This window comes from Columba livia, chromosome 8 (assembly GCF_036013475.1).
Source record: "Columba livia isolate bColLiv1 breed racing homer chromosome 8, bColLiv1.pat.W.v2, whole genome shotgun sequence".
Classification (NCBI taxonomy): Eukaryota; Metazoa; Chordata; class Aves; order Columbiformes; family Columbidae; genus Columba; species Columba livia.
In genome coordinates, this window is record NC_088609.1 from 22960501 (window position 1) to 22983692 (window position 23192).

Sequence of the window (23192 nt, forward strand, 5' to 3'; positions counted from 1 at the left end):
AGATAAAGATCTCTACCAGTACATATATAAACTGAGATTCTATGCTGGCACTGCAGTTTTCACTTACAGGAGATCTGTGATTCTGGGAACTTGAAGATGTCCTTCCTAATCTTCCCCAGGAGGAAAAAAATACCAGCTAATAAATGTTAAGTCAAAAAGCAGACTTGAGACAAAGCTGATAGAAAATGACTGACTTTGTCCATCCTAAAAGATGGTAAAAAAATTATGAAGTAGAAATGGAGGAGAGTACAATTTTAAATACCATTGCTCAAAATGGCATATGCAACACTTTAAAAAATAATATGGGAAATAATTGATTGCTAGAGGATCACTTTGGTTTTAGCAGACATGAGATCTTTTCTTAAATGAATGTCTTAATTTTGTTTAGTGTTACACATACTGGTGAACAAAAGGAGTAGAGCTGAAGTTCTTTTGGACCCAAGCTTAATATATGTTAAATGGTTATTTATAAGTGTGGGTCGGATTGGTCTCAAGGTACTGCCTTCCTGGCCTATATTTTTAGTATTGAGTGAATAATGCTGTTTTGTCACTCTAGTGATTTTAAAAAAAGCCAACAGTCAAGTTGCAGCACATTTGCATTCCCATATGTCAAAATTAACTAAGGTGCATTATAAGTATTGAATTTTTAACAACTGAAAAAATCCTTTCTTCCTAACAGCTGGAAGTATTTCACAAGTGGCTTTTTTTTGTGTTTTTTTTTTTGTTTGTTTGTTTGGGTTTTTTTTTTTTTTTTAAATTTCAGTACATCTGAAATCCCCCAGTTCCGATTGCCGTATGATGTAGTGAATTTTGAAGCTGAGCTTATGAAGGATCTTGGAGTGAAGGTAAGGAAAAATATATCCTGTCCATGTATAGCTCAAAGGAAAAAGAACAAGAACTCTGCCAAAGATTAACAGCAAAATGTCATGCACATTAGTAAAGAACAATTAAAAGCTATGCGAGACAGAGGCAGGAAGATGCTTCCTCTTGCTCAGGGCATTTGTCTGTCTCCTGTCTGAATGCCACTAGTTTGGAAAAGGGCAATCAATAGTTCTCATCTGGCATGCCTGCATGTGATTAATTGTCTGTAAGAAACAAATTCTTAAATTGCTTTAGGGGGTCCAATGTAGCTATTGGAATGATTTGGGCTTTTTTAATCGAGGTTTTTTTCATTCAAGTTTGGCACTACTTAAAACATTCATATTTGATACTTCTCCTTTTGTTCTCTCTCTCTGTGTTTTTTCTTGATGGTTTATAATAACCTTGCATCCAAGTTAATTTTGTAGTAAAATACATCAAATTAAACAAAATGTTAACATGATCATTATTATAAACAATAACAGTCATTCAACTTCTTCAAAAGCAATAGTTATACATTATTCTGTTAAACAAATGTGTGTTGTTTATAGATAATGGGAACATTTCTTTACTGTTAGTTTAGGGCTTGAGCTGAGGAGTTAGATGGTATTTACAACTGCTGTGCATTTTAACTGTAGAACGCATCACTGGATCAAATTTTTGAGTACTGGGAGGTACTCATGCATTCAGTGAAGCAAGAAATTCTTCTCGGAGTCTTTCATGTTGGTTCATATTGTAAAAGCAGTAGACTGTTGTCACAAGAACCCAACTGAGAATGTAATCCTGCCCCGCTTTTATAAAAATGCTGGTAAGATGTATGATAAGGCTTTAAATGCTACAGGTCTGTTTTCCCACTCTAAATTTCCCTTTGCAACTCTTGAAAAGACTGACAGATTGGAGGTTGCATTAAGGATGGGGCTAAAAACAGAACACTGAGCCAATTTTAGACAAAATTGCCAGATATAGGCTACTAGGAACCCTTTTCAAAACTCAAATCCCCAGGGCTTCCTATTATGACAAGGTCTCCAGAATGGACTTATAGAGCCACTGTGTCACCTTGACCTGCAAGTCCTCTGCAGTTTTGAAGTGCAGCAGAGAATCTCAATGTAAATTTGCTTCTAAGCTCTGCCATTGGCTTGCAATTGACCCTTCGCCAAGCTGCTTAACTAAGTACCTTAGCGTTCTACCTCTGTAAGCTGGGAATTTTTTTCTGGTGTTTACTTAAAGCATTTTAAATCTGTGATGGAAGATGCTGTGTTCTGTAAATGCTCAGTACTGCTGTTTATTCAAGTAATTCTACTGAAATTAGTAAGAATTAGTCAACTGAATAAGGATTACAGAGCTAGGCCCTAGGAGTATTATGAATCCCCGCATAAAATAGTACTGCTATTTAAATTCCTTCATTAGGTTTTCATAACATATGTACACAATAGGATAAAAAATGTAATGACAATTTATGGAATGCATTTTGTTGCTAGTGAGGATGTAGTCTGTATTCTTGAAAGGATTACAACTGTACAAGGCTTTTGTACCTCTGATAAAATTTGTACTAAATCTCCAAAGACAAAAAAAAAAAAAAAAAAAAAAAAAAAATCAATGTTTTTGGTATTATCTACCATATTTTACATCTGCCTTTTCTTTTTTTTTTCCACCAAAAGGAAAATTGTATTAAATGGAATATAGGCAAGTTCAATAACAAAGAAGATGTACAATGACATGAAGACTAAACTCTTAAGATCACAAAGTACATTGCTTACACAATGAAGTGTGGTATTTTGTAAAGGGAATACACAAGTGATATAACAAAAACTGAGGGAAAACATTCAAGTTCAGAGAGTCTAGAGTACAGAGATATAAACACATATCCTCATGTCAAGAAGTACAAAATATCAGAAAAGGTATCACACAATGCTTTGTGTGCTCAAAAGCCTTGGGGTTAGGAGAGATGAGCAAAGGGTATGTGTATCTTCAATTGTATGACCTCTACACAGGAGACCGCTATCGTTGGTTTGCTGAACACGCAGAAAACTCTTGTCCCCATCTTGCTCCTGTAACAGCTGTAGTTGCTCAACCTGTGCAGTAGCTGCTCAAAGCAGGAATAGTGGTGGAATATTACAAATATTTTTCAGCTTTTGCTTCTGGAAGCGTGAGTAGTAGTTGAACTGAAACAAGTACAGATTATAGGTGGGTTTTTATTACTGTGACTTATTTCCTTTAATAAATGAATGCAAATCACTGCATCTCTAAATGAGAATTAAACAATTGCAAAGTTTAAATCAAAACTGATCTCATTCACAGTTTTGAAAACCTTTGTTAGTTCACCACACAGAACAGTCTGCTTCATTATGAGAAAGTAGGGCATGCTGTAATTTGCACAGAACCTCCTTCATAGTTAGTGCTATCTCTGGCCCAGTCTTCTGCACACAGGCTTTCTGAATCCACAAAACCAGCACTGGCTTCACTGAGGATTTTTGGCATAGCTGGTGGTGTCAGAGCAAAATTCAGGCTGTGAGCTTTGAGGGTGCAGGACAAAGCAACGCCATCCTTCCTTTGGACTGGCATTGCATGCTGCGCAATTGGAGGCCTACCAAGTGCCTGACACTGTGCGGGAAAACGTTGCTTGGTTTTCTGTTCAGAACCCCTGTTAATACAGAATAGTTTCATGTCTTTTATTTTCTTTGTTTCTCTGTAAGAGGCTCGTACTTGCACTAATGTTTCTACAATAACCGAAACTGCTTGTTTTTTTGGTTGGTGTGCTGGGTGATTGTTCCTTTTAGCACATATTCCCTAAAGAAGGTTCTTGCTTCCACTTCACGTTTCTTAAATTCTGATTTTCACATGGGAATACAACCTTTTGTAGTCAGCACTGAATACAGCGATTTATTTGCAGTAGAAAACTGCCATTTTTCAGCTTTACTTCAGTATTGTGTTCCATAGACAGACTTCATTTGTTTGTTTAGCTTGCTTTAACTCTTTTAGCTTACAGCAGAAACTAAGCTAGTCTGTGCTGGCCCACGTGAGGATGATCTGAAGGTACATTTTATCCATATCTAGATTTGGTCAGTTGTTTAAATCAGAGCCAATCTGGCCTTTTAAGTGTGGCTTGGGGAAAAAAAAAAAAAAAAAATTAATAAATCCTTTGTTCTCTAGAAGATCCTGCAAGATGTCTGTATTCAAGACACAATAGAAATTATTTTCACATTAAAAGCAAGTAATCTTTAATTCTTTCAGATAGTTTTTAGTAAAGGACTTGCAATGGATGGTATGACACTCCGTACCTTGAAAGAAGATGGCTATGAAGTGGTCTTTATTGGCATAGGTAAGAAGGGCTCACTATCCTGTGTTTTGTCATCCTGAAATTGAATGTCTGTGTAAGTATCAACTGGAAGTTGCATCTGTGGTAATAACATGATGTGAGACAGCTTTGATTTGATGCATTATGAAAGTGTGGAAAATTTAAAAACCAGGAAGCTAAAGCTAGATGTCTTAAGAGAGTTACTTGTTAAAATTTTCAAATTTATATGATAGATTTTTAAATAACACAAGAATATAGCTGAATGAGTTGATGTATTGTTTGTTTAAATAGTTAAAAAAAGGATGAACTAAAAAATTAGTTATATATAATTGTTGTGTTGGCCTAGAGCGATACATGAGTTTGGTTTTCAGTTTTTGCAAACATCTTACTATACCCACATAATTACCGAGTCTATATGTAAGCCAGTAATACCATGCTTGCTTGTTCTTTTTTTTCCTCCATATAAAACATGTAACATGCTTCAGATAGGCTGGAGTGAAATATAATTATGGGATGGGTTAACAAAATAAGCTGACTTTGACTTATACTAAAATTGGCATCATAGATCTGTCTTCTCTCATACGCTAAAGAAGTCCTGCACCTGCCTGCTGTTTGAATCAGTGCTTCTTTTTAATGTTAGATTAGAACTGTTATCCATTTACAAGTATTTTGAAGTACAGCTGGACCCATCGCTACCATATGATAGGCATGTTGAGCAGGCATCGTCTGCAGTTGGTATGAGGCTTAATGCTCTTTATTGATCTAGACGTTGCCTAAGTGAACATAATAGGAAACAAGTTGTCCAACTGTTCCTCCTTCCTATTATTGATTACTGAGATGTAATTCTTAGTACAGCGACAACTGTTGTTTACCATCTGGGTCTGCAGTATAATAAGCTTTGCAGGTCTATTCTGTCATGTGATTATAGTACACAGTGTTGTATAATCCTAAATCCTCACATTGTTAGAGACCTTCCATGTATAGGAATTTCTGATGTGTCATGTTTTGATGTAATTGTATATCAGGCAAAGGTCCAGCTTATCTTCTTTTTTGTTTTAATTTATATCTTTCAAACTGCTTTGTGAAATCTCACCAATGAGGGATGGTTTAATAAATAAACATTTGTTTTCCAAGAATCTAGCATTTAGGAAAAAATTATCAGTCACTTTTGGAACATCAGCATGATTCCCCTGCATTTCTGGCTTATAGATTTAAAATAACAGTTCAGTTAAACGTTAGCTAAAATGACCACTGAGCACTTTACCCATAGGGTTGTAATGTTTGTTTTATGTATGTGGGTTTATTTTTCTGACCTTAATGGGGTTATCTTAATATAAAATATTTTTTTTGTTAAAAATGTATATAGACAATATTGTGCCATACAGGTGCTAGGTAAAGGGACAAAGCCAGAATTTTAATAAACAAGAGAAGGTATCTGAAGCATAATTCTCCTGTAAACCATATGTTCACTGATTGTATTAGGGCACAGAGGGTATAAATGCTAATGAAGGATTATGTGTTCCTACAAAGTTTTGTTACTGGAAGCTACCTTGAATTAATGATGAAGTTGGTCCCTCTTTCTACCCCCCATGTCTGCCTGTCATCTCTCTTTTACAGTACTGTGTAAGACCCTAGATAGTAGTGTGGCCTTGCGTGCTGGTACTGAAGATGGAGGACAATCCAAGGGGTCAGAGATTTCTGGAGTTAGCTATATTAATGCAACAGAGCAGTTATAAACTCTCAACAGCAGCAGTTTTTCCATAATAAGTCTGTATTGCATTTCTTCTTATTGCCTACTGAAGAAACATCTATTCAGTGGAATGTCGCATTTGAACGTTAGCCTGCATCATGGGAATAAAACAATTAGAGAGCACTACCTATATAAAATAGAAGTAGAAGGTGGGCGGGTTGTTGTTGTTGGTTTTGTTTTTTTTTTTTTTTTTTTTTTTTGTTTGTTTTGTTTGGTTTTTTTTGTTTTGTTTGTTTGGTTTTTTTTGTAATTTGCTTCTGAATGAATCTATACTATGATGGAAAATAAATATGTTAGCTTTCTATTTACCCTATTAGTTGAAGAAAGTAAATATGAATGGGTATGTACAAGAAGAGGAAATCACTGATGGGACCAGGGGGTACACTGTGGGAGGATTTTTTCATAGCCGTGGGATTTTTGAAGAGCACACCTTTAGCCTTACAAATGAGATGGAACTCAAGAATTTATCAGTCAGGATTGTACAAGAGTACACATGATTCATTAAATCGAAGAGCACTTGTAAACAGCCAGATACACAAGGGCAGGTGGAGATGCAAAGAGAACTTTGAAAGCTGTTTTCCACACAGTTATGCATCAAGAAAAATATATTGCTCTCTGGTAAATTGTGTGAGGTAGGGAAGATACACACCTTAGCTGGGTCTATGGAAGGTAAAGCATACGTGACTGTGGTTTGATCACTTCTAGCAAGTGACCATATTGAATAAAAATGAATAACAAAGGCTTTTTGTGAGAGCTGTTTGGAAAGGTATTAAAACTATGCTGTAGTCAACATATTTGCTCTGTTTCAGAGCAGAAGGGTAAAGAATTCCTAAGAAGTTCCCAAAAGGATACATGTTAACAGCCTTACTTTAAAATAAATAATAATAAAAAATATGCTTAGCTTCAAGTGTTTGCTTACTGGGGCATTGGGACTATGATGGTTTATCTTAAGGTGAAAGAATCTCTTCAGCCTGTAGGTCTGGTACATTTTGGTCTCTGTTTAAATCTCAGAAAAACACCTTGTACTAGACTTGAAAATGAACAGGTAGCCAGTGTGCATCACCAGCCTTTGGTGACTTCTGGGGTTTCAATTTCAGTTACACCTCACCTTCATAATATTTTATTTTGCACCATCTTATGTTTCCTAATTAGGCTCTGTGTATATTAATGTTAGGCTCTGCGTGTATAATGTTGTAGAGACTGATGTGGAATTTCAGGTTACAAAGACATACATTGAACTAGTGAAGAGTAGATCTGAGGAAAAGCTTTCATAGTTACCTGGGTAAGTGGTAATGAAGGAGATCAATCCAGGTAATGGCACACTGGAAACCAATGCTTCCTTCTAATGGGAGCAGAACCTCAAAACAAATCCTAGGCAAATCTCAGTCACAGGACTGGCTGTTACCCTTTTTTGCTTGTGGTAGTTCTTTCCTCCAATCTCCTGGTTTTTGTCTTAACTGAACTCTGTTTCATCCAACTAGTTCTTAATACTGTACTTCTGTTTATTTTTAGAGGATCGATACGTGAATTGTCTCTTCTGTGTCCACAATTTACTCTTATGTCCTCTCAGTTTCCTCTCTACAAAGATGTATATTTTGCAACATCTGGCAATAGAAATTATCTTGTGTTTTGCATACGAGGACCTGAGAGAGAGATCATTCTTCTGTTTTTCTCCAGAAGTCCTGATTTCAAATTCCAACTAACATAAGTATTAGAGATTAGCCTATGAATTTGAGTTTCTCACATCAAAGGTACTGGTAGACAACAGCACACATGAGAATTTTTTCAGATTACTAAAAGGTAGCAGCAAAAGGGAGGAACAACCTATACAATATATATACTGAGATTCTCTACTAAATTTTTTTTAGTTCTCTTTTCATTGTCATTTATGTTGCTGCAATTTCTAAACTTATTCAGTCTTATTTCAATGGACGCTGAAAAATGCTGATCAAGAATTAGAGTCCTTACAATTTTCATTTTAAAATTCAGTTTGTCTTCCAGTTACTAGTATTTTGCTTTTATTTTGCTGTTCACAAACATTAATGAATAGGAATTAAATCTCCCAAATATACTTTAAAAGTTTTAAAATTGACCTCTGAAACTATATTTAGAAAAAAAAAATCCTTTCCAGATTTTATAGATTACATTCAACTTACTGTACCTAGAATCAGCTCTGCTATTTGCTAAGAAATGGTTGTGAAGAATTTGCAATTAAGCTGACAAATCAGCTTGAAAGTTTTGCTATTTAAAAAAAACCAACGTCTTGCATCAGTTGTTGCCTCCTGTAAACACCACAGAGACTCAGGGTAATAGAGAATTGGCATGCTGAGAGCAAAAGGAGAAATCGATGATGGAGTGAGGGGCTGGGGGAGGGAGCACATGGTCCTCAGAGACAGCAGAGTAAGGCAGCGAAGGGTATCTTGCCGAGAACAGAGTAGTCTGAATGCTTTGTGTTAGTGTGTCTCTTAGTTGATTTTCAGGGTAGAATACTTATGATTATTACAAAAAGTGTCTATGTGTATGTCTCTTGGCTATCAGAGCAAATGCAGAAATACTTTTATTACTCATCCTTCTTGAAGTTGAGCTACATTCTTTGGAAAGCAGGATTCGCAGGATTCTGTGGTTCTGTCTTTTAAGATTCCACAAAGCCTTGTGTACTCTTTTTGAAGAAGAAAAAAAAAAAATTATATAACTGTTTAATTGACTGAAAATGGACAATCTAAATATTTAAAGTATTTAAGGACATGTTTCATGTGGCATTTGAACAAATATATAGAAAGGCTATCACCAGAAACATATTTTCTGAAGACTTTCACACAAACATCTATCCTTACTCTATAACATTTTATTATAACATGGGGGTTTTATATAACATTTATGTTATCTTTATATAAAGATCAGATACAAATATATCTTCAAAGATTGTTTGATTTGGTAAAAATATTCCCAGAATTCCCATTATTCCCAGAAATTGCTTTCAGTTTACGTTTGGTGTCCGTAGGCTTAAACTTGCAACACTAACTTTCTAGTTAGACGCATTTGCCCTACAATGAGAAGTTAGTAGTAAAGCTTTCTTGTTTCTTCCTCCATCTCGTGATGTTGAATTGCTGTAAAGTAAATTTTATTGCAGTAGCGTATTCGAAGGTTCTATTAAATGCTGTGAAATGGTAGGTTAGATGAACAGACAGAGTAAATCCAAGCAGATTGTTGCTTGGTGGTATCTTAAACAGTATATCATGCTTGCAAGGGTTAAAACCATACATAAAAAAAGGAAAAATGAAATCCCCTGTGGAAAGAACCTTTGTGATAATTGCAGTCATTCATAGTTAATTAACATAGCATTCAAACAATAATATAATCAGATGATTCCATTGATTGGAATGAAATTACACACCAAAAAACGAAATTAAAAGTCCAAGCATTGATGTACCTTGTTTTTTAAAAACACCCTGTGAGATTGATTTACTGTCTCTTCCCCAAAAAGTAAGTAATCTCCTCATGCCTGTTATTATCTTCTGATTAACTATGCAGTGCCACCTGGTGTGCAGATGGGAAGAATATTACACATCAAGAGCTCTGTTCACACCCACCCACAAAGATATAAACCTACGTGGCAAAAAGTGAACAGATGTTCATTTTGCTTGTGCTATAGGAAAAAATTGTGCATCGTACTCCTGATTCATAAACTAAATTTGGAGGACATGAAATGTGCATATGGGGCCTGTAGGCCCATGGCCAGCACAGACATTTATGGAGGAAATATGTCATATTCAAAATAGTTTTCATTTTGGGTTATGAACAGACTTTTATTTGTTTGCTTCTCTGGTTTTGTTTCATCATGTATTTCTGAGTTACCTTTTTCTCATCACTTACTACTTCACTTATCACCTTCAAAGGGAAAGGTTTAGAGGCAGAGTCATTTGAAAACGTATCCAGGATTTATCTGTTGGTTGGTTGTTTTTCAGAATTGTTTTCTGTTTCTTGGCATTTAAGATGTTCCCAAAAATTATGCTTTTAGGCCTCTTTGCAAAGACCTGTTTGACTCAGGGGTTAATGTAGCGAGTCATGTAGAATATAGTGCATCTTGGTTAAAGATAGAACTGTGGCACAAGCATTGCACAGCCTTAGGCTCTTATAGGATCTTCAGCTCTATTTTTGGAGTTTTTTTGGTGGTGTTTTGTATTTTTTTTATAATTTCATAAGTAGTTTGACATGGCATAGGTGATACAGTTTTTGCTGCAAGGAAGCTGAAACATAAAGACCAGATAAAACACAAGAATGAGGGGAGAAAAATAATATGTTGGAAGGTAGTGAAGGAAAGAATTATGTTGTTTGAAACATGATCACCTAGATACTCAAAATAAATGTGTGCCTAGCTTATTTTCTGTGGTGGTGGTTTTTTTTGAAACTTGTAGACAAGGGTTGTCACTGTCTCAGAATCTTGCAAAGATGGTGCTTTCATCCCAGGATTTTAAATGGTGACAATAATGGCCATTTTAGGCATCAGAATCCTTGTGCAGTCAAAGGTAATACAGACTGCAAAGCCAGGGAAAACACTTGCAATTACATTTTATTGTGACAAAACAAAATATTCAAATCCATTTAGCTGCAAAAAGCTGTGAGACTTTGTTATTAGGTATGATGAGAATGAAGTCATCGAGATGAGTGATGAAATCAAAGGGAGTACTTTAAACAGTTTGAAGAGCAACAGTGATGAAGAACAGTGGCAGGATTTGGACAAAGGCAATTCAAAATATTTCACAATTACCTTACAGTAACCTGATTTTTTTTTTTTTTCTTTAAATAAAGATCCTTGAGAAGGCTAGTGATAGATGCATTTGCAATTTAGTACAGGACAGGATCAAAGCTGCACATTGAACTGCAACTGCTTGAAATTAAGTCCCAAGGAAGAAGTCAAGTACAGGACTTCTTTACAGTCTGCCTCCTGGAGAACCTTAGCTCACACTCACAGCTTGGAGAATGAATGGAATGTGCACTTCTATAACACCGTATTTCTGAAGTTTTTCAGGTCTCTGGTGAAGAGTATGATAAACAAGTTGCACCATAAATTGGTTCTAATACTGAACTCATTAGTCCTCAATATTAACGTTATTCTCATCTTCTGCTACTCTTTAATCTAAAAAAATATTGTTATTAAAAATGAAAAGGAAAATATTTTTATTAGAAAAGGAACTCTGTGAAAGAACCTGTTCTTACATGCTTATAACAGATGTTTGGACTTGCTTTTATTCCCAGTACAGTATCTTTCTTGGAGACCAACAATGTACATACATCCAAGATTTTTTTATGCTGGAGGCATCTTTTTCTACTATTGGCATTTGTAGAAAGCTGTTCTTCCAGTTCTGTTGTCCTCACTACTGCCCTGGTTATCAGTGGAATATTGGAAGCAATAGGCAGCTGGAAGCTTTTAGTGCTCAGATGCACAAACCAGCTTATTTATTATTAATAGTCTTAGGACACTTTCAAAAAATACTAATAATCTGCCCTTGGGCATCCTTAAGTTATTCACTTGCAAATTACACAGATTTTCATGCTCTTATTTACTTATCTTTCCTATAAAAGAAAACCCAACTACTTAGCATAACAATCTCTATTGCACATGTTTTACAAAACACTCTCCTGTCTCTTTCTAATATGCTGGACAGTTTCCCTGAATAAATGCTCATCTAAGTATAATGACAAAATCAACTTGATTCATATTTTTTTAAGAATAGCTATTTTTTTTAATATCTTAGCAGATTAATTCATCTAACATTATTTAGCACTTATCTGGTGTTTATTCAAGCATTTATTTTTAATCATTTTGTTGTTTGAGAAGTACATAAGAAAATAAAATATTTTATAAGATGGTGATGTTAGATATTGCATTTTCAGATTCTGAAGTTATGTACTTCAGTGCTTTACACCTAAAGGAAAGAGCTTTGCTTGCTTAATTATTGTTTCAAAAAGTTCACTCCATGAGTCAGTTGCTTTTATCTTTTAGATGTAGAAGTATTAGCTATGCTGCCATTTTGGTGCCATATCCATTTAGTTGAGGTCTCTTTCCTTGTAAGGAATGTGTTTGTGGTCTAATATGTATTTAATGCAGTCAGACGCTTTTTGAAACTTTATTCTACCTAATACTATAGGAGGATTGATACAGTAAAAAACTTAAATAACAGGTTTAGAAATTCCTTATTTCATCTTGCTTACGAAGAATAAAAGGCTGGTTAAAAGCCTAGGTTTGCTTTTTTATTTATTTATTTACTTTTTAAGATTGTACAGAAATGGGAAGTGTATCAAAATCTCACTTGTTTAGTGCCAATTATTGGTGAGAAGATGGCAAGCATTTTTTTGAAGTCTTCCTGTACACATTTACGTCTCATAAATATAACTCGTGTTCCTTTCGCTGTCTACTCAACAAGGGTTGTATCTGCTTGATGAACTGAATTGACAAGTTAAGACAAAACCTGGATTTGTGTGGTGGGTTTGTAGTACTTGTAGAAGGACACTTAGAGATTGCTTTAGGAAAGGTTCTTGCTCTGCCCCTGCTCTGCTTTGGAAGACTGATCCCTAGGAAGCCACTGCTGGGCATGGGCAGGGCTCAAGGCTCCAGTCTGACCTGGTGGTTCTCTTGTCTTTCTCAGTCATCTGCTTCCATTTCTGTCATTGATTGGTAGCCAGGCCTTTGCTGGTGTAGGACTAGTTTGGTGTAATGAAGGGCAGTTACCTCATTTCAGGGAAAAATCCTGGGTGTCCTTGAGGCCAGTTTTAGTCCTTAGTGTGTCTTGGGGCACATTTACTAGTGGTTCTGTTTGGCTGGGTGGGATTTGCAGTCCGAGGGTCTTCTGAGACCTGTAGCCTTCCTTGTGTGTGATCTGTGCCTGTGGAATCCCTCAGTCCTTCCTTCAGGATCAAGGCATTAATTGAAAAGCTTTCCTATTTCAATAGTATTTCTAATATGCTTATCCAATGTATCGCTTCTACCCTAATGGGAAGGCGCATCTGCTGCCTCATGGATCTCTCTAGTTTTAATGGGATGGTAGTTTTTGAAATCAACAAATATCTGAGAAGAAAACTTTACGTGTTCACTCTAGTAAGTAATCTTTAACTAAGCTGTGTAAATATTTTTGCTGCTGTGTCTTGAATTTTGAGTGGATAGAGATTATCCAGGCTTTTGAACTACTTGTTGTGATCATGATGCTTGAAAATTGTTCTTTAGTGTTCTAATCTATACTTTTTGGAGATGCCAGTCATATGGTTGCTTTTACTGTGAAATTAAAATACATTGTGTAAATACATATGTTAATGATTGCTAATAGTGGATATAATTAGGCTACAGCATATAAATATTATAGTATGTATCACATGGCAAGTGCTTTTAAAGAAATGTTAACAGGAATGCAAATATTTCTCTGGGTTTGTGTAGCGTATTGGTGTGTCCTATAAGCTTGATGCCAAATTTGACATTCTTCATGCATAAAGTTACTTACATAGTCTTCTGTGCATGTTTTATAGTACCAAACCATATTCAAAATTTGTCACTTTTTTGGTGATGTCACAAGATGTGGAGTATATACAGTAATTAAGACTCACTGTTTGTACTGTTACTGCTTTTTAGCGTATTAATGCTAGATTTACTGTAAATTGTCTTTATAAAACACTGTTTACAAGATTAGAAGACAGAAATAAGCATACTAAGTGCTCAGAGTGTTTGGATAATGCAAATACAAATTACGTGTTTATCTAACAAAGGAAAATATTTTCCAAACATTGTCCTTGACAGTGTTTTGTTTCACAGTAAATCCTTTGGCTATTGTTCATTCATTTGTGGTAAAAATGTAGTAAGCTGAACACAAACCATTAGCGAAAGTGAAAATGCATTCAACAGCTACTATGATGATTCAACATTCCCTGTAATGATCTTTGGTGATTAGTTTCATAGGAGAAAAAAAAAAAATTAATAATGAGAATTTAAAGATCAACAGGTTTCATCCAATTAGTCATTAATAGTAATACTGCAAATGTGTTGAAATTACTAATCACTTACCAAGTAGAAACTTGAGGTGTACTATTACATTTCTAAGAATTGTCAGGTTTTTTTTTTTGTTATTGTTTCATTGATGTAATGGAAAATGGTATAACTCGATGCAGATTTCGTTATTGGTTTGTGACTAATGATAATAGATGGCTGTTTATTTGGGTGAGATTTGTATTTTTAAATACATTTAACAGTTTAGTAGATAGTGAAATTTCAGTACCTGGTTGTTATTTAAATTGAGATGACATAATTAACCATTAGCAAAGACCATTTCTCGATAGTACAAGATTTATAGCTTTTTTTCTAACACATTGGATTTTTTAAATGAGAACGAAACGTATCTCCTAAAGGAAACAATTATTCTATTTTTATAGTTAGTATATTGTTTAGTAGTTAGACATTGAAAATATCACTAATAATTATTTTAATATACAGGTGACTTGTACGTGATTAATTTTCTTTTTGCTGGAAAACAGGCTTAATGCTGCTATTATGGCTCAATACAAATGTTTTGTAGGTGAAAAATGATAGCTAAATTTTTATCTGGGAGAAGATTTCTTAACCTTTAGAGAGTTAGATAAGGGTTGCTTCAAAACTAATCGAAATGTTCTCAAGAAGATTTTACATACTTGGGCAACTGAATGGCAGCTCTTTACATTTTTACGTTGCTTGCGGCTTTTGAGTTTGAGGCTCTGCAACTGTGCTGTAGAAGATCCCTTCTTGGTGGCTAAGGGAAAAGGGAAAGTCCAAAACATGAAGTGTTGTGGTGCCTATTCTGAATAGATTTTAGGCAGTTTTAATTATTTGATCTTCCACCAGGTGAGGTGGCTTGTCCCCACATGCTCTGTGCACAGCTCCTGGTGGGCTGGCAGAACTCCTGGTGCGGGAGCCCAGTTCCTGCAGCCTCCTCTCTTCGGCAGAGGAGCTTGGGGCACAGCGTGCTATGCCAAGGTTGGTGTGGTTTGCTTAAGTGCTGGACGGCTACAGGTCCTGAAGTTGTCCTACATCATGGAATTTTAAGTTGCCTGTTTGTATCCTTACACTCAGAGTTTGAGTTCTCACCTGTTCCTAGCAGAAATAAATTTGCAGAGTTGAGGGAGACTGTCATAGTGCCCATTGAGTGCACGGAACATAAGGTTTTCAGTTGTGGTGTCTGTACTAATCACTGGGATAAAGTTCCTGCCTGTTTTGTTGCTGTAGTAGCTGCTTGATAATAAAGCTTTGAGTTAATTTGCATTTAAAAACCTGATTTCCTTCCACCAATAGATAGAATCTAAAGAAATCACCCCTAATTGTTACAATCCATGCCGCCTTTGTGCACAGCTTTTACTGGAAAGCCCAATAAAATTAGTTAAAGGAAGTTTTGAAATCTTAGCACTTTTTAAATCATAGGAACCTGTCTTAATACACCCACTATATTGGCAAGTTGGTTCCTTATTTTTCAAATGCAAATATGGGCCCTTGCATTTGCTGAATGTGCCCTTTATTGTACTGAGGCATAGAAAATGCACATTGTAGCTCAGTAACTTCTGTAGACCTGCCATGCTTGCAAGAATGGAATGTGCTTAATCCGCCTTGCAGAGTGAATAATCATAGATACAAGTGTGGCGTTCAGTGTTCATTCAGAAAGCTATAGAATATGCAAACAAAATGTTTAGTTAAAGAAGAGTTGCTTGAATTACAGCTGTACCAGGAGATAGTAGTTGTTTTTAACTGGAAGCCATGTTCATTACCTTTATATTTTCACTTGGTTAATAACAAAAATATAAATCATGCACTACAGTAGGTCAGTGGAGGGAATCAGTGTGATGTGATGCTCTGCTGACAGTGAGACTTCGGCTCTGGCTATTGGTCTCCTGACTGACTCTTCATTCTTCTGCACTATCTGATAAGATTAGTGAGACTTAGCTCTAAAAAGGCTTTAAAAGTGCTCAGTACTGAAAAAGTGCTGTGGTTCTTGCTGGAAAACGTTCAGCCTTTTTCTTGGAGCTACAAAAATATTCATTGCTAAGCACTTGCAATTTGTGCTGCTTCCCCAAATTTCATTTCTATTCCAGTATCTTGAAAAATATGTGTAGTGAGCAAAATAACAAATGAAATAACGTTTTGTTGTTGTTGTTGTTGTTTTTCATTATTGGCATGAATCTGGCAATTTCTTGATGATCACAAGGAAGATAAGTTTTTTATCAGATAAATTCTTATTTCCATTATAGCATTTTCTTTAAATTTTCCCCCATAGGATTAAGCTATTAAAGATGTGTTGTATCTTACATATTATTTTCTGAAATGAAATTTTAATAATTTATCAAAAATGAAACAGACCTTGAATAGTGTCTAATATATATCTATTTCAACATTTCAGATATGAAAAGATCTAGACCAGAAATAGTTTGCTTACATGGTTACGTTTTACTTACATGTTGCAAAAGAGCTTTGAAGACAATTTGGTTGCATTTGTGTTGACGTTTTGAAAAGCAGCTTGACTTTGTTTCCTTCAGTTCTCAAAGGGAGATATGCCTTTGCTTGCATAACACACTTTCTAAAACTCGTCGTATTAAGATCTGCCATGCAGTAGGGGTTTCCATATTTATAATAAGCATATGGTAGTGTAAGGGTCAGGGACTAACCAGTGAATAAAAGTCAAAACTCAAAATGAGGTGCCTTTCCTGTTTAACACTGGGCAGTGATAGATACTGATAATGTTTGATTAATGAGCAGCAGCCTTGCGGTGGGTGAAAACATCTGTAAGAAATGATTTATTATTTCCAAGGTATTGGAAGCTTACCGTATCTTGTAGATGTAACTGTGTGTGCCTGAATAAAATAAATGAGATGCAACATGTGAAAAATGAAAACACATTACTTGTAAAGGATGTGTCACAGGCTGGGTATTTTTGTTCAAGTACACTTTGTCATGGGCATTTTTAATGTTGCTCTGAATACAAATCATTTAACTGGTTCATAAAATCAACTTAGTTGCAATTCTTGCATCTATCAGAGACAGATATGAGGGTTAAACTTAGTATGCTGGAACTTCTTTTAAATGTTTGCATTTGGCATTATATACAGCTATTCAAACTGCACATATGCACAGTAAAGATTCTTAGAAATATAAGTGAAAAAATGTATTGATGCATTTTTAACACTGAAATCAGGAAAATGAATTCATTTGTAGTGTCACGAAAAGGTAGTGTCATTAAAGTTTGTTAAATTTATTGTAAATGTGTTTGTATGGACAAAGGTCTAATTCTCCCTATGTAAGCTGCTTGTTTGAAAAAGATCAATGACTTGGAGGCTTTACTTTTGCGCACTTCCAAACTGGTCTTGTGTTGCTGGGTAGTCTTGTAGGCTGCCCTTGGTTTATGAGGTGTCCTTATTTTTTCTGTGGTACGTGTCTGTGTGTGTCGATCTGGTGTCAGGTCCCTTGGTTCTATTCAGAGCTGCCATGGAGTTTGAATCACATAGAGTTAATGATGGTGCAGACTCACCTCCATGAAACTGCAATGTTTGTTCAGACAGGTTGGAGTGCTCTGACTCCCGTGTTAGAGGAAACTGCCTTTCCTCTAACTTTCAAAATAGATAAGGTAGGACAGTGGAAAAATACAGCCTGCTTTCCCATTTTGTCATCTTATGCCAGGTCAGTGACTGTGGAACACTCCTTGCAGTGGGGAATATTTGAAAATTCTGGTCTCTACTGTTCCATAAAACTAAGCCTATTATTTGTTTATACCTTATCCACTTTCTTACTTTTTTGTTCTGTCTAATCCAATAGGCATCTAAAATATTTTTCCTTTGGGGATTTGGCATTGATTATTTTGATGTGTATAAGCTCCAGCCAGAAAAAGGACATGGTTTTCCCATCATAGAAAGAAAGTATAACCTGGTAAAGTTTTTAATAAGGTGTGCCAATTTTTAGTAAAATTGGATGATGTACTTGCCGTGTCCCTTGAACCTATTTTCTCACTCTGATTTGTCTGTGGAATTTAGTGCTGAAGAGCTACAGCATAGTAGTCACAATGTATTTAGTTACTTAGAGTCATCATAGTTTATCAAAAGTTTTGTTTAAGATCCTGTTAGGTTCTCCTAATAGCATTTTCTTTCTTCACATACAGCTTTCTCTGCTTTGTTCATCTCGTTTTGATCTTACGGGCTTCTCTATAGTGCGAGTTAGAGAATAGAAAAAACCTCTTTGTCTTCAATTCTCTTTTCATAGTATCACTGAAATAAAAAGAAGAGAAAATTAATCTTGTCCTCAAACCATTCCTTCAGCCAGTTCTGTAGGGTCTGTGAGTAGTGTCATAGCTTTGAGTTAAAGGGTTCTCTTGTTTGTGGAGAGGTTGGCTCGTCCTCTCATCAGGCCCTGAAAGTTATTTCTCTAAGATGTACTAGACAGCTAAAGCAGTTATGAAAGTGGAGGGCATCTGGTTTTACTGTCACTGAATTTCATAAAATAGAGCTCCAGCAGTGATAGGAACTCCCTCTCTTTAATGTGGAAGCCACAAACTGACTACATTAAAGGAATGACCTTTCAACCTACAAGCTGAGTGGAATTAGAGCAGCTTGCCAGCCATGAGGTCTTGGTAGTATCTCTGCAGCAGGTGTTGGCCTAGAGAACATATGGAAGAACAGCTGGACACTAAGTCCACTGAGCTCTCACAGGATCCTGACCCATGTATATTTATAGGGAGAGGGGATTAAAAAAAAAAACAAACAAAAAACAAAAAACTGAACAAACCTAAAGAAGTAGATAATCAGAATTTATAGTAATGCTACATGGATGTTGCAATAATTTATTCCAGCAGCCAAATTGAAACTTCAGAAGCAAAAGCTGTAAGAAACATTGTAAATCTGATAATTTCTACACTGGAGATCTGGATCCAAATTCCTTGGTCAGGCAGCTAAGTCTATAAGCTATCAGATAGAGCTGCTGCAAGTCCATTTGTAGGCTTTTTTTGTTTAAAAAAAAGGTATGTAGAAAGCCAAGCACAGTTTTTCCTCTTCCCTTCTTGTGCACCAAATACACAAGAAAATTATAGTATATCTTTAACTGATACACCTTTTAATGCCCTTATTCATTGTTGTTGTCCTTAGTGATTACTTTCAGCTGCTGAATTAAGCTGCCTAACAGTGTTGTAGAAGACATCTAAAATGCCATTGAATTAAGGTTGTGGTTAAGAGTGGAATTGTTTAGTGCTGTGATCGTATGAGAACAGTCTTGGTTTTGTCAAGGAGATAGTGAGATTTTCACATGCAACATGTATTTTTTGCATACTTTTTTTTTAGTATCTTTGAAAAGAAAAAGTGCACTGTAAGAATGTATAACTTTTAAGAATATACTCGTCACCGTTTACTGCAGGGTGTCAGTAAACCGTGGCAGATGCTCTCTGTTAACCCCCCATTCTCCCCACTAATGAAAGGCAATAGGAGGAAAGGGGAGAGAGATTTACAAGTTAGAAAAAAAAGTTAAAAATGCTTTACTAATGCTACAAATAAGTGGAGAAAATAATGCAAAATATACAAAACCAATCTTGAATTTCCTGGTGTAGCACAGCTGTGGAGCTGCTGTGGCTGCAGAGCAGGTACCCAGAAGTCCTGGGCTGGACTCAGCAGGAAGCTGGAACTGGATGCAGGGATGGGAATTAGGCCTAGGCATGACAGGAAGGGTCCTCTTCAGATGCTGGCTGTGGTCGAAGAGCGAGCATGAGACTTTTATAGGCTGTATGAGGTGTATAGGATGGAATACTTGGTCAATTTTGGTCACCTGTTCTGTCCACCCATCCCTGTAAGTACTCCACTCTCACTTACGGGACATGCAAAATTTATCAGTAACGTTGGCTGCCATAGCAATGAGTCTAAACCTGAGGCTCTTCTGCCTATCATTGCTACTGTTATCAGCTCTAGAGCGAACAGTGTCTGAAAAACATGCAGCCAAATTCAGAAAAGTGCAGTTACTTAGAAGATCTTAGCTGAAAGGAAAATTCACCAAAAGATAAATGATATTGTTTTAAATAAAAACAGGACAATGCCAAAACAGTAGATGGAAGCCGTGTGTTTTTCATCTAGTGTTTGGTTTAAATGAAATTGGTGTAAACTTTTTAACCTATATTATTACACACTACTAACAGAAAGTTTGGTGCATGACCCTTTGTATATATGCAGGAATAGAGAGTGCATAGAAATGAATGACTAATTATGAGTATCCTCACTGAAGTCTAGTGTTATTCCCAAAGCAAGCAGTATTCACAGATGTTGAAATATATTTTGTAGCCATCTTAGTGACTGTATTGCATCCCAGAGGTACGCAAAAGTCCTGTATTCAAGCCAATGTTTTTTTGAAAATACATTGATCTGTGGTCCTTTAACTGTCATCATTGTCTCCCAATGCAGTGAAACTTGGATAATAAACTACAATATGTGAGAATTATGAACTAAGGCTTCAAGATAAAGTTCATTATGTCATTGTGTGCTTTTAAAATCCTATGCTATTTTTGCTCATGATCTTCAGCTCAGATGGAAGTGTATCTAACAGTATGACTAATTATCTTTACATGCGTTTATCACAAAATAAACTTCACACAAGACAGCGAGATTGTTTACTTAAGCACTATAATACTGGAAATGGAAGATAGCTCTAGAACCTAGGATTACATTGCCAGAATGGCACTATTTATTAAGCTATGATAACGCTAATGTTCCTCTTTGATGTATAGCATGTGCGACTTCAGCTGAACTTGTAGAGAGCCTTAAGGATGTTTCATTGAACATTTAGTATGGCAGCAAGCCAGAATACATTTAGCCTAAACCCAGATGACAGGCTGGTAATGAGGTAGTGATTGATGACCACTGCTTCCGTATGAAAACCTGCTTGATATGCTGGGGGGGAAATGCATTGCTAGCTCTTTTTGTTTCACTCCCTCTGTATTAGTTATTCTTACTGTAGAGGACTAGCATTGGCTGTTCCTTATTCAATCCTAGTTTCATTTTTAGATGAGAAGCGAATACTCAGCTGAGATTTTAAAAGTACAGCCCTATGGCTACATTTATGTGTAAGTCAAATCCTGATTTCAACAGATTTTTATTATCAATAATAACTGCAATTATACCACCTATAAAACACCCTATAATATTTTTATAACCTGCCTCTGTAATTTTATAAGTCCTGTGCAAAATAAACGTATGATTCACCTTCTGTGCCATCTAAATGACATTGCTTTCTCTTCTGATATAAAATCTTGGCCCGAAGGTTGTAAAACATTGCTCAGGCAAACAAGCCTGAACAAAGGACTACTGTTTATTTTGCCTAGTCCTCTTGAATGCTTCATTACAAAGATGCTTTGCACAGATGATGGACAAACTGTTCTTCTGTACACCAAGAAGGATATTTAAGTCCTGCCCTTCAGTTAGATTCCAGTGTGATGTCTGAATTAGCAGTAAGAAGACTTAAGAGGAGGCAGCAGAGCAATGTAGGGGTTATATCCATAGCTGTACACACTCAGACAGGGTGTATATTAGATGTCCCCAAAGCTGCAGGATAACTAATGGGATCGCATTAAGACTTCGTTAGAAATCACCCAGGGATGCAACAAAGGGCACTGGGGCAGCATAAATATCCAATGTCAAAAGAGACTCATTATTAGTGTTTTCCCAGGCAGAGATGTCTCCTGGTCAGGAATGGGTGAGGAAGCTTGTCACCCTAACCAGAGTGACGTTACAGTCTCTCAGAGCAAAAATACAAGCAAGAAAAATGGGGATCAGTGCTTGAATCAAAAGCCAGAATAAGAGGTGATGAAGTGGGGCTGGGACAGTTTCCATTCCCCTCCTGCACCTCCTGAGGACATAAGAGAAGTTGTCATGCCCTGGGGGGCTGGAGTGGCTGGCTTTTTGGCACAGAACGAGTGTGATATCAAAAAGGCAGGTGTGTGGTGTGTTTGAGGGTATGTGTTGGATAGAAACAAGAGAGCCTTGACTGCTGATGTTTGCTGACGGGCCTTTAATGGCAGGACAGGTTTTGACTTGATCAAGATGCGTGTCTCTGAGGCGTGTCTGATACTGCTTGGCAGCCAAGGAACAGTCACTGGTAACAATTATTTTATGTTTGGGCTGGTAATGGTAACTTTGGGCAAATCCAGGTGTGCTTCTGGTGCAACTCCAAGAAGGGATAAAGATTGTCAGGTGCAGGAAGAGGAGATGGCACCACGCAGGGCTGCATTCATATGTTCAGTGCTGAAGTTTAACTACATGCACAAACCAAAAATTATTAGAACAGGAATCATGATCTGGTCTGTCCAGGTCATTTAACTGCCACACAAGCAAAATTTAGGTCATTATTTTCTTACTAAACCATACCCCTTTGATGTTTTCCTTCTTCATGTGGCTTTCACCTTTCATCTCACTCAAAAGCTTTTTGCAAGCCTGTGTTTATTGAATAGTAAGTTCCTTAGGGAACTCTGGTCTCTGTTTTGTTTGGAAGGTACCCACATCCCAAATGTTAATTTAGATATGTCATTAATTTGATGGGCACTTGCTTTTCATTAATTCCTATGTATGATGGTAGCATCCACAGGGCAGGTGCTCTGTCCTAAGAGCTGCAGAATTTGTCAACTCATGTTTGATTGAAACGTTGCTTTCTTATTAATGTTTTGATTGAGTTTGTCAAATTTTCCCACTTATAAGCTGTCCCTAATTGAGACGACCACATTTTGCTGCTAACTGACCAGTGACAGGTTGGAGCAGGTCCATTGATTTTTACTCTATTCCTGGAAAGACCTTAATTTTAACAAGTAGTGGCAAGTGAGGACATAGTCTTTGGGTGGAGATTAATGGCCATATGGTGTTGTTGCTTATACACTGGAAAGCTTAGTTATTTACTGTAAAATCTGACTCAAAATTCTATACGCAAAAGAGAGACTCCTACTTGGTTTGTTTCCATAACAACACACAAAACAACATCAATCACTTATAGTAGATCTCCACACTCCATAATTAGGGATGCAGTTTCAAGAAGTGTGGGAGGAGTTGTGTAAAATGTTTTTATGTTAAAAACAATGTTAGGCCTTGCTCTCACAAAAACTTATGCACAGACTTCACTTCATGCAATGTAAGTAATTCCACAGGCATTTATGGCTATGCCTACACAGCTCTGATGCCGTGTCTGGCGTGACTATTGCGTCCTGTCTGAATGACTGATGTATAAACGAGGTTTGCTTGAGGGGGAGCTTGCCTCCTGGGTGGGGAGCAAACTTGGTCTTG

General features: G+C 36.4%; 1 protein-coding gene across 2 annotated transcripts in view; it reads left to right on the plus strand.

Annotated features, from left to right (window-relative positions):
- Positions 1 to 23192, plus strand: part of DPYD (dihydropyrimidine dehydrogenase) — a 346955-nt gene that overhangs the window by 112328 nt on the left and 211435 nt on the right. For both annotated transcript variants that reach the window (XM_065072591.1, XM_065072592.1), the window contains 2 exons: positions 764 to 845; positions 4090 to 4177. In XM_065072591.1, coding sequence (XP_064928663.1) covers positions 764 to 845; positions 4090 to 4177 — 170 coding nt within the window. The remainder of the gene's footprint in view (positions 1 to 763; positions 846 to 4089; positions 4178 to 23192) is intronic.